Source organism: Sorex fumeus, unplaced genomic scaffold, assembly GCF_029834395.1.
Source record: "Sorex fumeus unplaced genomic scaffold, SorFum_2.1 ptg000035l, whole genome shotgun sequence".
Taxonomy (NCBI): domain Eukaryota; kingdom Metazoa; phylum Chordata; class Mammalia; order Eulipotyphla; family Soricidae; genus Sorex; species Sorex fumeus.
Window position 1 is genome coordinate 21,650,284 of NW_026606092.1, and position 13,604 is coordinate 21,663,887.

Here is a 13,604-nt window from a genome sequence, read left to right on the forward strand (position 1 = left end):
TGACTAAAGCATATTGTGTTAAAATGAATTTTACATATCAATGCCTAATGAATAGAATTCAATTATCTTTCTATATCAGGTTTATAAATTAAAGATACATATGCATTTGAGGCAAGGACTTGAAATGTTTGGAAGTTGTTTTTATTTATAGATTAGTGTATCCTTGAGCTCTGCTTTACTGAAAAACTATCAACACATTTTAGAAGTGATCAAGTGGAAGAAATGATAACATATCTCTTTCACTTCTTTTGTACAGTTTCTTAGGAGTCCTTGCCAGCACTAGCAGTAAACGCAGTCAGATCACTTCTCATCTTCATCAACATTGTAATCTCAGTCCAAACTGCCATCATTTGTGTGCCAAAGTGATAATACAGTGGAAAGGGTACTTGTCTTCTGCATGGATGACCTATGTTCCGTCCCTGACATCTAATTTGTTCCCCTGAGTACCACCTGGTGTAATTCCTGAGTGAAGAGCCAGAAGTTAACTTCTGAGCACCTCTGGATGTGCCCCCATCTCCCAAATAAATTAAATTGCCCAAATTGCCATCCTTTCTCTTCTTGCAGTTTTCCCTTCTTTCAAAATGATTCCTTTAGATTTTCCCATTCAGAACTGAGAGGGCATTTTTTTTTGGATATTGATTTGTAATAATTACAAACTCAAAGGAAAGTGCATAAGTAAATATAAGTACAAGAGAGTATCCAACAAAAAATTTAAAATTGTATAGGGGTAGACATGTAAGAATTGTTTTTTGGTTGAATATACTGTGACATATCCTCTCATGAACACTATTGAAAATCATGTTTCAGATATAACTTTTAACATAGCTTAAGTTTTAACTTTGTTAAATATTAACATATCAGACACAAAAGAAAAAAATACTATAATAATATTAGCATATTTCAAAGTGAAATGGATAAAAGTAAACACACCTATTATGCATTTGTAATTTTATTTTCTAAAATCATTTTGGTTCTTCCCATTGCTATTGCCATAGATCAAAAGTAATTCATACTTAAAATAATATTCATGTTTTACAAAAACATGTTTATTTCCATAGCTACTTTCTAAGTAAATTTTCACTGTCCTTAGTGAAAATTGCCTATCCTGTGTTCTCATTTCATGACTCTTTCATGCTATTTAACAATTAGAAGTATGGTCCCAACGTTAGTGATCTCCCCTGTAATGCTTAGGTGTGTTTCAGTGTCTCGTTTTATATATTACTAGATCTGGGTACAGATCAAGCAATTAGCTTATTCCAAGTGAGTCAGAAAAATAACAAAATCTCTAATCTTAAATTTCTTTCTGTTAAATTATTTTAGGTTACTTCAATTTATAGGACTCAGATTACAATTACGTTAACCTACAGGTTAACGTGTATTGAAAACAATTGAAACATGTATAAGGACACAATCTCAAATACAGAGAATGGTGTTAATGTGTTTGCAGCACAGAATCGTTTTGGTTAGACGATCATAATAGCAGCTTACTTATACTTTTGGTGAGATGGTAAGCTAATGATGTAGCCGCTAATTTGAATTTACAGACATTTTAAATATAGGTTTCTCTTACAGAGACAAAAGTTGCAATTTAAAGCTCTTTGGTGGTCTAAAAACAGCTTAATTCTGTAGTAGCATGGTAATAAGTACTAATCCAGCTTATACAGTGATTGTAGTATGCCATGTTTGTGAAAAATTGCCCAACTGCTTTCTCTGGGTTTTATGTTAATTTAAAAATATTAAACATAAAACCTTATAACATCTTCATGCTGAGATAAACTGTTCAATTTAACTTGTGCTCAAGCAGCAGCTGTCAGGAATTATCTTGTTCCTAGTGGTTTCTGCTATCACCTTGTGCCCTTTCCTGCCAGAGACTCAGTGTGTGGTGATAAAGCTCACCTTGTTAGGATTTATTGCTTAAATAATACCTGAGGCAAGATGAACATTGAGCGCTTATGGATTAACTGATGATTGAGTGATGCCATTCATTGTATTGTTATGAACTTAAGAAAAATCGATTGAAGGGGGCAGATTACAATTTCCCTGTGTATCAAACCTGCAGTCCTTCTGTAGGCGTCACTTCTTTTATGGGTGTCATTAAGCTGAGTATTAGAGGTATTGCTTAAAAGTCCCATTTAATTACCATTTTGCAAAAAAGCAAAGAGAAATGCTTTAGGAATGATGGAAATCGTTTCCACAATTTGGATCTAATGAGAGCTATTTCAAGATCAGTTGTAAAAATAAAATAAATTTCTTGTTAATTATTGGACACACTGAAAGAAGTGTTGGTGTGGGCAGTCCAAATGTTTAATATTATGAAAGTCAGTGCCATTTCACTTCAGGATATATTGCATTCTCTCTTTTGGGAGGTTTTATTTTGAATGCACACATGAGATTTGAAGTCTTTGATTGCAGATCAGCTGGTAGCGGAGGGGAGAGGGAGGAGGAGTGTGGTGGGAGGAAAGAGAAGGGGCTGTCCTTAGTTAAATGTTCACTACAGATGGTCTTACCCCACGGATCAGCCTCACGTAGGAAATTAACAATTGAACTATGACTAGAAATATTTTATACATGTTAGAATTTTTAAAGGAATTGAGCATGGCTCCTGTTCTACTTGATGGCACTTAATATACATTACCCTCAGCTTTGTATTTTTAGAAATTCTTAATTTAAAGTCTACAATGCTAGATTAATATAGCACTGCATTGTAGCACTGTCCTCCAGTTGTTCATTGATTTGCTCGAGTGGGTACCAGTAACGTCTCCATTGTGAGACTTGTTACTGTTTTTGGCATATCAAATACGCGACAGGGAGCTTGCCAGGCTCTGCCTTGCAGGCGGGATACTCTCATTAGCTTGCCGGGCTCTCCGAGAGGGACAGAGGAATCGAACCCAGGTCGGCCACGTACAAGGCTGTGGTATTGCTCCAGTCCATTAGATTAACATATTAGAAATAATTTAAACAACAGTTAACATTTTATGCATTTTGAGATTTGTGTGTATCTGGGCTGGAGCAATAGCACAGTGGTAGGGCGTTTGCCTTAAAAGCGGCCAAATGGCCAACCCGAGTTCAATTCCTCCACCCCTCTTGGAGAGCCTGGCAAGCTACCGAGAGTATCTCGCCCACACGGCAGAGCCTGGCAAGCTACCCGTGATATATTCAATATGCCAAACACAGTAACAACAAGCCTCAGGATGGAGACATTACTGGGCCCGCTCGAGCAAATGGATGAACAACGGGAGGACCGGTGACCGTGTATCTGTACAGATGAACATGTATTATTGCCAGTAGTCATTTGAATTAGCCAAATAAAAATAAATTGAGGTATCCTAACACATCACAGACAAAATAATTAAGAACTCAAAATAGAATACTGCCCTTCATAAGATATAATTACTATACGTAAGAATTTAGTACTTATAAAAAATTATAATCTTATATTCTATCCGAATTAGTGTTCCTCATTGTTCTTATGATATCCTTTAACCCACATGTCATCTAGTATCCAATTGATGTCTTTGCTTTGAGTTTTCTTCATGTTTCCTTTTGAAATATTTTTTCTTTTGACATTGAAACTTTTGGAGATCTGGCTCAATTATTTTTTCAGAGTAGTTGTCTGCTTACTTCCTTGTGTCAACATTTTGATCAGGTATTTGTGGGCAGGAATATTACTTTGGTGATTTTTATCTTTCATAGTGTGTCACGGTAGAATATATATGCTATCACTTTGTCCCATTATTGGTCACATTCACCTTGATTACGTAAGTTGATGCCAACCAAAATCTTACATTGTATATGAACCATTTTCCTTTATAATTATTAACTAATATGGTGAGCTCTAGTTACTGATTTCTCCCCCTGCTTTCTGTCTGAAAAACACTGAGATTTCTGGGGCTTAATGATTAAGACTGAGTCATTGTGTTATGCATGAAATCCTACCTTTAACAGCATTGTACACCATGGTGTATCAAAAAAAAAAAAAAGAAAAAAGAATGAATCATTGCTTGCAACAGTGTGTGTGCCTAAGGAAAGAAATTGGACAAATGAAAGAAGAGAACATGCTTCAATTACTACATTCACCAGGTTACTTTGCATTTACTTTTAAGGCAAATATTGATTATGTGAGTTGACTATTTTTATCTCTACTAAGGATCAGATTTTCAGATATGCGGGCCAGATATGCAAATTTAGAATTTTCCATCAAAGTTTTAGAAAGGCATATATTGTTGTTGTGGTTATGGGAATTTTTGGTACAACAGGACATGTTCTAATCATAATTTTTCTTCTTTTATTTGTGTGTGAGAATACAATTTAAGAAATAGATACATCTCCTCTATGATAATTTCACTTTAAATGGTAAGCCATGACAATAATACAGTAATGTGGGTTTAAGGACATATTACTGACTATTAGTATCCTGGGACCTTGCTTAGTCCATGAAAAGAATTCCTTGAGTTCCTGCTTATTACACACACACACACACACACACACACACACACACACTCTGGAAACAGCACCCGCATACTGTGTAACCATTCTTCTTATATGAAAGACTAGTGCTACAGATCATTTAAACACCTGAAGTTAGCCATTTGGCTTGTCAACCAAGGAGAATTTATAGTAGTAGTAATCATGGTAATAACAAGGATGATATTTTGTATTTATTAAGTGCAGAAAAAGTGTTTTCAATGCAAGTGGTTCACAACCAATTTGTATCTGTGGTATAATGGAAAGCACTTTGATCTTAAAACACCAGAAATCTCTCCTTTACTACTTTCACTGTGATTCTGCAGAAAACCCTTAACCTTCTTGATCCCTCAGTTTTTTTCTGAATGGGAGTTTAAACTGTAAGGGTCAAATGATGCTACATTATGTTATAAAGGTGGCATTTCATCAAAATTGTGCCATCTAAATGTCCTCAGCTGTTCAGGGACTGTAATTTGTCCCTTTTTGGGTGTCCACATATAGTGGCATATATTGTTTCAGTCAGTTATTACTCTTTTCTGTGTGTTCCTCTAATATTTTGTACATGTCATTATTATAGTAGCATTCATCCCTGTGTGCTTTCTCATTTTTCTCTTTTGTTTTTTTTCTGGATAGGCACCGGCATAGAGTAAGCCCTTAGTCAGTGTTTGGAGGAAATGAATGAGTAATTCGACAGTTTTCATATATAAACATGGATGGGTTCCTTTTATTCCTGCAAAGACAAGGAGTCAGCCTGTTGTTATTGTTGTTGTTTTATATTTATGTTTTATATAAGTGATTTTACAGATTGTACATCTGGTGCCATTAGCAGCCTGGTAATGGAGAAGAAAGTATTCTCCCCCACTCCCAAATCAACAAATATTGCATAATAGTTAAAAAAGGAGGAGGAGGGACAGTGAAAACAGCATGCCAAAAGGAAAAGACCACACTAGATAAGTCTATTGCATAAATCAAAGGGGCTTGTGTCATAACATGAACATGTGCCATTCGTGCCCATATATTGAATTTCAGTAGTTGATTGCATAAAGAAGTAAAGTGTAATGAAACTGGCAAGCAAAGTATTCCCCAGTCAGCCTTATCTTTGTTCCATTTGTCCTTCAGATAGAGCTTTTCTTGCCTTTTTCAATAAAATCCATGCAGCTCTGTCTTTTTTATTTTCTTTTTGCATCTCTCAGTAACAGTGCTGAGAAGACCAATGAGATTCGGGGCTTTTATAGTTCTTAGCGGCCGTTTTTTAAGAGATCAAAACTTAGAATGCTGCTACACGGCATTAAGGCTTAACTATTGATGTATCTCTATAGGGGATATGTTTGTCTTGGGTTAGGATGAGGAAAGAGGAGAGAAGGGCAAAAACTGACCCCTTAGAGCATGCTCAGGACAGTAAACCTGACTTTCCTTCTTTCCTAGGGTCCTCTTTGCAAGCTCAGTGCTTAACCTGACTGAACTGGCTGCCCTTCGGCCTGACCTTGGGAAATTGAAAAAGATTCTGTACTTCCACGAGAACCAATTGGTATATCCTGTCAAGAAATGTCAGGAGAGGGATTTTCAGTATGGATACAACCAAATTCTCTCATGGTAGGTATAGATTGTATCATTATATGAGTGCTTTGCCACCTTTTTCTTCATAGATGATTAACTTTTTCTATCTGGAGACATACTGTACGCTTACTTTCAACAACACTGTAAAGAGGTGCAAATATTTAAGCAAACCTTTCATGGGAGCAATTACTTCTGCTTCTATGGTATTTGAATAAGATCACAGCTAATCCTTTCACAAGATACATGAATGTAACATTCTAATTATATGTTGAACTAATTTTTTATTCTAGTAACTTTCAAAATAGAGCAAGGACTTGACAGGCACTGTCTTTATTCTCTGAAAGCAAACTTTTAGGAAAAGGCATTTAGTCAATTCTTATTTACCGGTCAATTTCAGTGTATACAGCTGAAATAAAAATTGAAATTTACAGAGGAGTGAACAAAAATTAAAGCATAATGGAGCAAAAGGATTTCCTCCAACCCCCTCTTTTTGATTAAAAGAGAAGAGTATGAAAATTGAATCTTTAGGTGATTGCTTTCTCCACACTCCACTCTTCTTCATTGAATCTTCTGAAATTGCACAGCTTTAAAATACCATGACATTTCAAAGGTGATGGTACTTCTCTATTGTTGCTTCAGCAAAGTTTATCTCCTGAAGCTTAGTTAATGGAACAAGTTAGCAACTCTGAATTGGCTTTGCTATTGGATCCTATTCATGAAACTCTAACAATTGAATGGAACCTGCTCGTGATTTGGTATATTCTTACTCACCTTTTTCAAAAGTTATTATTAACTGGGATTGACGATATCGTTAAACTGATTCCAGATTCTTAGAAGTATATTCCATAGTGTAGTTGACATAGGAAAAAGAGCTGTATGGTAATAGATATATGTTCTGAGCATTTTATAAATGTTTCCCTGCAATCATTTCTATAGACTGCTGCAGTTGCGAAGTCACAGTGCTATCAAAAGGGATGGAACTGCTTTTTGTCAAGTGTCTCATAAAGAAAACAGGCATTTTAAAATTTCATATTACAATTAAAATACTTTATTTCATATTGGGCAGAGAAGGGAAATACATCTTATAAACAAAAATAAAATGACCTTTGTATTTATAAATATGGAAAAATTTGTAATATTTTGTTTTCTTGAGTTTGCATCACTCATTTTTTTTCTCACATAGTGTGTGTTTAGTACCCTGGAGAAATAACTAGGGAAAATTAAATTTATTTTTCCTTTTACAGATGACTTTAAAAATAATGAAAATTGTACCCATTCATATTAGGGATAGAATGAACAAAAAAAGAATATTTTAATAAAGTATTTTAGATCTTTAATTTAGCTGACTGGGTTTTTAAGAATAATTTGAGGGGCTGGAACGTTAGTATAACCTTATACACAGCTGACCTTGTTTGGATCCTCAGCACCCCATATGGTCCCTCAAGGACTGCCAGGAGTGATTCCTGAGTGTAGAGCCAGAAGTAACTTCTGAGCACTGCCAGGTTTGGCTCAGAATCCTTAAAAGAGAAAAGAAAAGAAGAAGAAGAAGTAGTTGGGTTACATGCTAACTATGAGAGTATATAACTTAAAATATATTTCATTGTCCTTCATCTTTTCATCTTTCTCTTTAATAAAAGATTATTTTAGTTCATAGAGAATGAGACTGTAATAGAAAAGTAAATAATTTTTTCAGTATTATTCTTCTTAAGAGGGTAAACTGATAAACAGGCTTGGAGAGAAAGAATGGACTGACTTCCTAATCTGAGAGAGGGAGGGAGAGAGCGAGAGAGAGAGAGAGAGAGAGAGAGAGAGAGAGAGAGAGAGAGAGAGAGAGAACAGATAGACAGAGACAGAGAGAGAAAGGAAACGAGAGAAGACAGTTGTCTAAAAGAAAAATAAGCATGTCAGAAAGCAAACTGGTTCAGATTCTCTTTGAAAAGTTTGAGTTTTGCTTTCACCAATGTTTCTTTTTTTTTTAATGTTTTGTTTTTGCTGACTTCTGCTTTTGTTGGCATTGTCAGATTTCTTTCTTGACTGTTCCAGTTAAGGACTTAAGAGATGACTGACATTAGCACTCACCTTAAATAGAGGTTTCACTAGCCCCTCTGACTTATGAACACGTCGTAACCGTATATTATGACCTGTGGGTCGCTATTACAATATGTGACATATGGTGAAAACAGACTAGCTGTAAAACATCCTTCAACTTTCGGCATATTATTAAATTGGTTTCCTTATTGTTGGGTGTTGTGTCAGCACTTTGGTGACATTCTTTTGTATTACCGTGATGTAATCACTCCTAACCCCAAATTTTCTCTAGATTGCAGCTAAAAAAAATAGTTGTATGGAAAAGCAATTTTGCAAGGAGGCTAAAGGCTGGCAGGTCAACATTACTTTTGTTGGTCTTTAATTCTACACTATATTAATAGCTGAAGCTTTGACTATCTCAGTAAATTTCAATTAAACTGAAGACTTGCTATGGCATTCCGACTCTGTAAATTGTTTATTTATTTGCAGTATTTATAGATGCACATTTCTTCTTTTCAGTTTTATTGATCTAATATTTTTAGGGATACATAAAACTAAATGCTTGGCTTATTTGATCTTCTAAGCCTTCTTATCGAAGCACGTGAATTCATTTCCCTTGTGATCCAGTGACACTCAGGCACCAGATTATACCTTGACACAAAAGAGCTGTTTCTAAAAGTCAGAGCATGAATTATTTAATTAGTGTTTTGACTCATAAGGGGAGCATGCTACGTTTTCATACTGTATATATAAATTTTCTCAGACCACCCAAGTTCATTGATTTCAAAGAAAATATTAGATAGTTCTTAAAACTGCTAATATTTATATGTAACTTTGTTTTCATAGTTCCTTATAGCTGTGTATTTTAGATTATATTTAGAAAAATGCTAGATGAACAGAGTATCTCTGTTTAAAACAAAAGCCAGTATTATATTTTTTTCAATTAGAAGAAAACATAAACACATGGGGTTATAATCCTTTGCAATATATTTCTTTATATAATTGGTAGTACTTACAGATACAAATTTATAGATCTCTTTCCACCATTTTTTTTTACTTCTCTGATGATTCCAAGGATAGTGAAATAAGTTATTGTAGAGGTCCCTTATAATTTCCCTATTTGACTCAGAACTTTAAAAAAAAAACACAGCTTCTTGAAGCAAAGGCTGACACAAGAAATAGATTTTAAATAAGCATTTTTAAATTTTTCTAGTATGAAGCAACTGTATATAAATTAGTGTCATTGGAGTTAAAAAATGTTCTCTTTTCAGTGATACAGTGTAAAAATAATATACCTGTCTGCTGTAGAAACCCAATGTGGGTAGTGGGCCACAAAAAGGAAAAAGTCTCTGCTATTTCTATTATTATTGTTAATATAAAAAGTGTCTGACGTTGAAAACATATACTTCGGCTTGAAGTTTCATCAGGTCCCATTAAATTACTTCATTTTTCTCCTATTCCTCTCCCTGGTGGCACTAGTACAGCTTTTTCTGGATATATATTATTGAAAATAATGTACCTATATTAATAACATTTTGATAAGCACCATTGAGAAAGGCAAAGTTTTTACAGTCCTAAGGTAGAGTGGCACAGACACCTTAGGCTTGTAAAAAGTAACAAGGCATATTGACTTGAAGACTCATTATTTATATTTATATTTTTCCCTTTACAGCCTGGTGGCTGATGTGGTGGTATTCAACTCGGTTTTTAATATGGAGTCATTTCTTACTTCTATTGGAAAATTTATGAAGCTGATTCCTGATCACAGACCCAAGGATCTGGAAAGTCTCATCAGACCTAAGTGCCAGGTTATTTACTATCCCATCAAATTCCCTGATGTGAGCAGGTCAGTATGTTTGACATGATTTTCATTATTGTGTCATAAATTGCTCTTTAAATGTGTATGAATCAGTAAACTTTTTCCAACTGTAGCTTTTTCAGCATGAGAATGGTAAATGACTGAATTAAACTCTATGTGCCATGCTGTGATTGACAAAGATTTTATTTTATTTTAAGATTTTAAATATCATTTGCTCAACATATCATGGAATGGTTAGTTCCCATATTGAATACTTCCTTTCTTTTCTCTTATTTGTTTGCCACAAAAGTGGCATCAGCTTGCTTTTTCTTCTTTAAATGAGCAACTATTTACTGAACATTTGTGATTAGAGCACCAGGAATTGATTTGAAAAAACTAGACATGGTCTTTATCAGATGATTCAGTGTTTTGCTTCTTCGTGTCTAGTTCAAGGATGTTTCTCATCCTTTGCATTAACCTTATATCCATTTATATGTTAGTGACTATTCTAAGTAAATATTTGTTAAATTTCACTACTTAGACTACTTTCATTTCTTATGCTGATTTTCATTTCTTCTATTCCTTCTTAACAATTTATATTGTCTTAATAAACAGTAATATCTGTATTGGGTTGAAAATGCACTAACTGCCTTTTCTCTTGCTCCATTACTAAGGCCATTTTTTGGTTACTGTTGCTGCTGACCTTACCCTGAATTAGCAATGAGTGTGTCAAAAAATTGCTTTACACTTTTGATTAAATCTAGAAAAAAAATGTTCCTACCACCAGGAATATAAATCCCTTGGGAAATGCAGTTTACCAGCTTGAGATGCTGCTCTTTTTGAAACTATTCTAAAAATAGAATTTTCTTGTTTGTTTAGATTTGTCTCAGGGACCAAACTGGCAATATTTAAGTTTAACTCCTGGTCATGCTTGGGGGTTGCTTTCCTGAGTGCCTGGAGACCATGGAGTACTGTGGATGGAACCTGTAGCTACTGCGTGCAGTGTATCTTATGTGCAAGCCAGGCACCCTACCAGTCAGCTTTTTCCCTGGCTCCTAGAATATCCTGCCAGTTAATATATCACTGAATAAAACTCAGCCTAATGCCTACTCAAGTTAATGAATTACACAATTTAAATTAGACCACCGTGTCTTTATATCATACAGGTCAGAAAACAGAAACGAGGGAAACAGACTGGTTTGTCCTCACACTTCTGAATGTTGCCATAGACCAGATTAAACTATTGACTATGATTTTTGGTTCAGTCTTCTACTTCCCAAGATTCCTTTCTCTGTTGATATTGGCTATAAACACTGAATGCTTCATGTACTACTTTGAAAGCGATAAAGCTTAATAGCACTGTGATCACAGTTGATTTCAGGTACTTTTGTATATAGATGCATATATAAATGTGATAGAAATCGTATGTACAAAATTTATTTACATGTGATTAGAGATTATCGGCTTTTAAAAAAATGTAGCTTAGATCTATGATTAGCTAGAATACAGCTTTGAACTTTAAGCGTAAAGTTGATCTTTAAGTTTTAACTCTTTAAAAATATGAGCATCTTTGTCGTATGTTCCTTTCATAAAGTTTGAAGACAAAATATTTATCTTTAAGTAAATAGTTGGCTGTAGTACATTACAAATATTGGTACTATAGAATGCCAAATAAATTATGGTGTAATAAAGATTCATTTGTATCTCATATATTCCTACAGCATCTTATGTTAAATATACCTGTGGCAAGTAAATACTTTTTTAATTTGGACTGTATTACCATAAATAAATCTAGTTAAATGGTAGATGGTTAAAAACCATTGTGACCAAGATAATATTCATAAGCAAGGTCTTAGCCCAGAGTGTTATTTGAATTATTTTCAAGTGCTAACTTGCTTTATCTGACCCAAACTCATATAGAGTAAGTGATTATTTGCATGAGTGACAATCATTCCAATGCCTGAAGACTTAAAATAGTATTATTTTGTTGTAATGTCGAAAATATTTACTAATTCCAAAGACAATTAAAAAACATGATTTGAAAAAAAAATGAAACAACTTTTCTTTGTTGTTTTATTTTGGTTTTGGACCATACCTGGTAATGCTCAGGATTGACTCCTAGATCTGCACTCAGGGATTGCTCCTGGAGTGCTCGGGGACCATATAGGGTTCTGAGGATCGAACTCAGGTCAGTCATGTGTAAGACAAACACCCTATTTTCTAGCTCCCTCCAAAATAGCTTTTTAATTATTATTATCTTTTGCCATATAAAACATCATTTGATCATAGAAAGTGATTTAAGGAAAAGGTAGCATAAGGCACAATTAAATTATCAATACAATGTGTAAAATAATATTCAGTGCTATAATAGTTATTAATAAGAAAAGAATAATTAATGTACTTCAGCAAAATATATGAGGAGTTAGAAAGTTGATAACTATTAAACTCAGAGTGTGAATGTCACATAGGGAATTAAATAATATTTGGATTGTTGTACTTGGTATTTATTTTGTTTTGGGGACTACATTTGGCAGTATTCAAGGCTTACTCCCAGCTTTGCATTTAGGAATCACTCCTGCAGGGCTCAGGGAACATACAGTGTGCCAGAGATTGTACCCGGGTCAGGTATGTGCAAGGCAAGTAAGTGCCCTATTCGCTGTACTCGCTAGACCCTTTTATTTTTATTTTCATTTGGAAAGGGGTTTTAGCCACAAAAGGGTTCAAGTACTTGTGACTTATTCCTGGCTCTTTCCTGAGGGATAACCCCTGTTGCAGGTGCTGATCTGGGGACTATATGTGGTGTTGAGGATCAAATCAGGGCAGACCACTTACAAGGCAAGAGCTTTAACCTCTGTGTCTTCTCTCCCGCCCCTTAGCTCTTTGTTGCCTATTACCTTCCTTACATGTATTGGCGTCATCCTCAAAGACCAGCAGCAAAAAAAGAGTATTCTTTTGAAAATATTTCATTATGTGATAGCGAATACTTTGGAATGGGAAAACTCTTAAGCACTGTAGTTGCATGAAAGTGGTTTGAGTCTTGACCACACCTCTCTATCCTGTCCAAGTGTATTTAATGGTTGTGATTATGTAGATTTTATCATCTCATTGGTATGTAACTGACTCCCAATAAAGATGAATTTATATTGATTCTCCCACTTTCATTATATATAACCTGGCACATAATTGTATTTGAATATAAAGGAGTATGTTTCCTTTCATTTCCTCCAAATCAATACCTGAAAATAGAGATATATTCTGCCAAAATTGGTTTCTAATGGCAATAGTGTGGTTTATTTATCATCCTGTCTCAGAATTTTCGCTTCACCTAGAATCTGTTGATCAAGGCAGCTCTTCACTTTCATCTATTTCTTACACATTTCTTTGATTCAGTAGGACAAGTAAACCCAGGGCCTCAGGCCTGCAAGACATGCCCTCTACCCCTGATATATATCTCCAGCCTCTACTCTCGAATTTTTCCATCATTTATTTTACATTTAATTAGAAAATCTTCTAGCCATTCTTATTAACCTATTCTAAATTCATGACTCAAATTCAGATGCCTCTCAATTGCCTGACAGGAATACCACATTTCTTCTTTTCTAGGTAACTAATCATGCAGTTCCTTTCTTTTTAAAACTTGCAATGCTAAATCTTTCTTCTTTACTCTCAAATACGTCTGAAAAATAGAAGCATGCAGAGAGTTTCTTCACACTGGTTTTCTTGATTATACCAAGGTATGTGCTTCTGGGAGACTCAT

General features: G+C 34.7%; 1 protein-coding gene across 5 annotated transcripts in view; it reads left to right on the top strand.

The window, feature by feature from the left end:
• GTDC1 (glycosyltransferase like domain containing 1) overlaps positions 1 to 13,604 on the top strand; it is a 421,396-nt gene that overhangs the window by 196,532 nt on the left and 211,260 nt on the right. For all 5 annotated transcript variants that reach the window (XM_056117624.1, XM_056117626.1, XM_056117628.1 and 2 more), the window contains 2 exons: positions 5,890 to 6,057; positions 9,722 to 9,895. In XM_056117624.1, the coding sequence (XP_055973599.1) occupies positions 5,890 to 6,057; positions 9,722 to 9,895 (342 nt within the window). The remainder of the gene's footprint in view (positions 1 to 5,889; positions 6,058 to 9,721; positions 9,896 to 13,604) is intronic.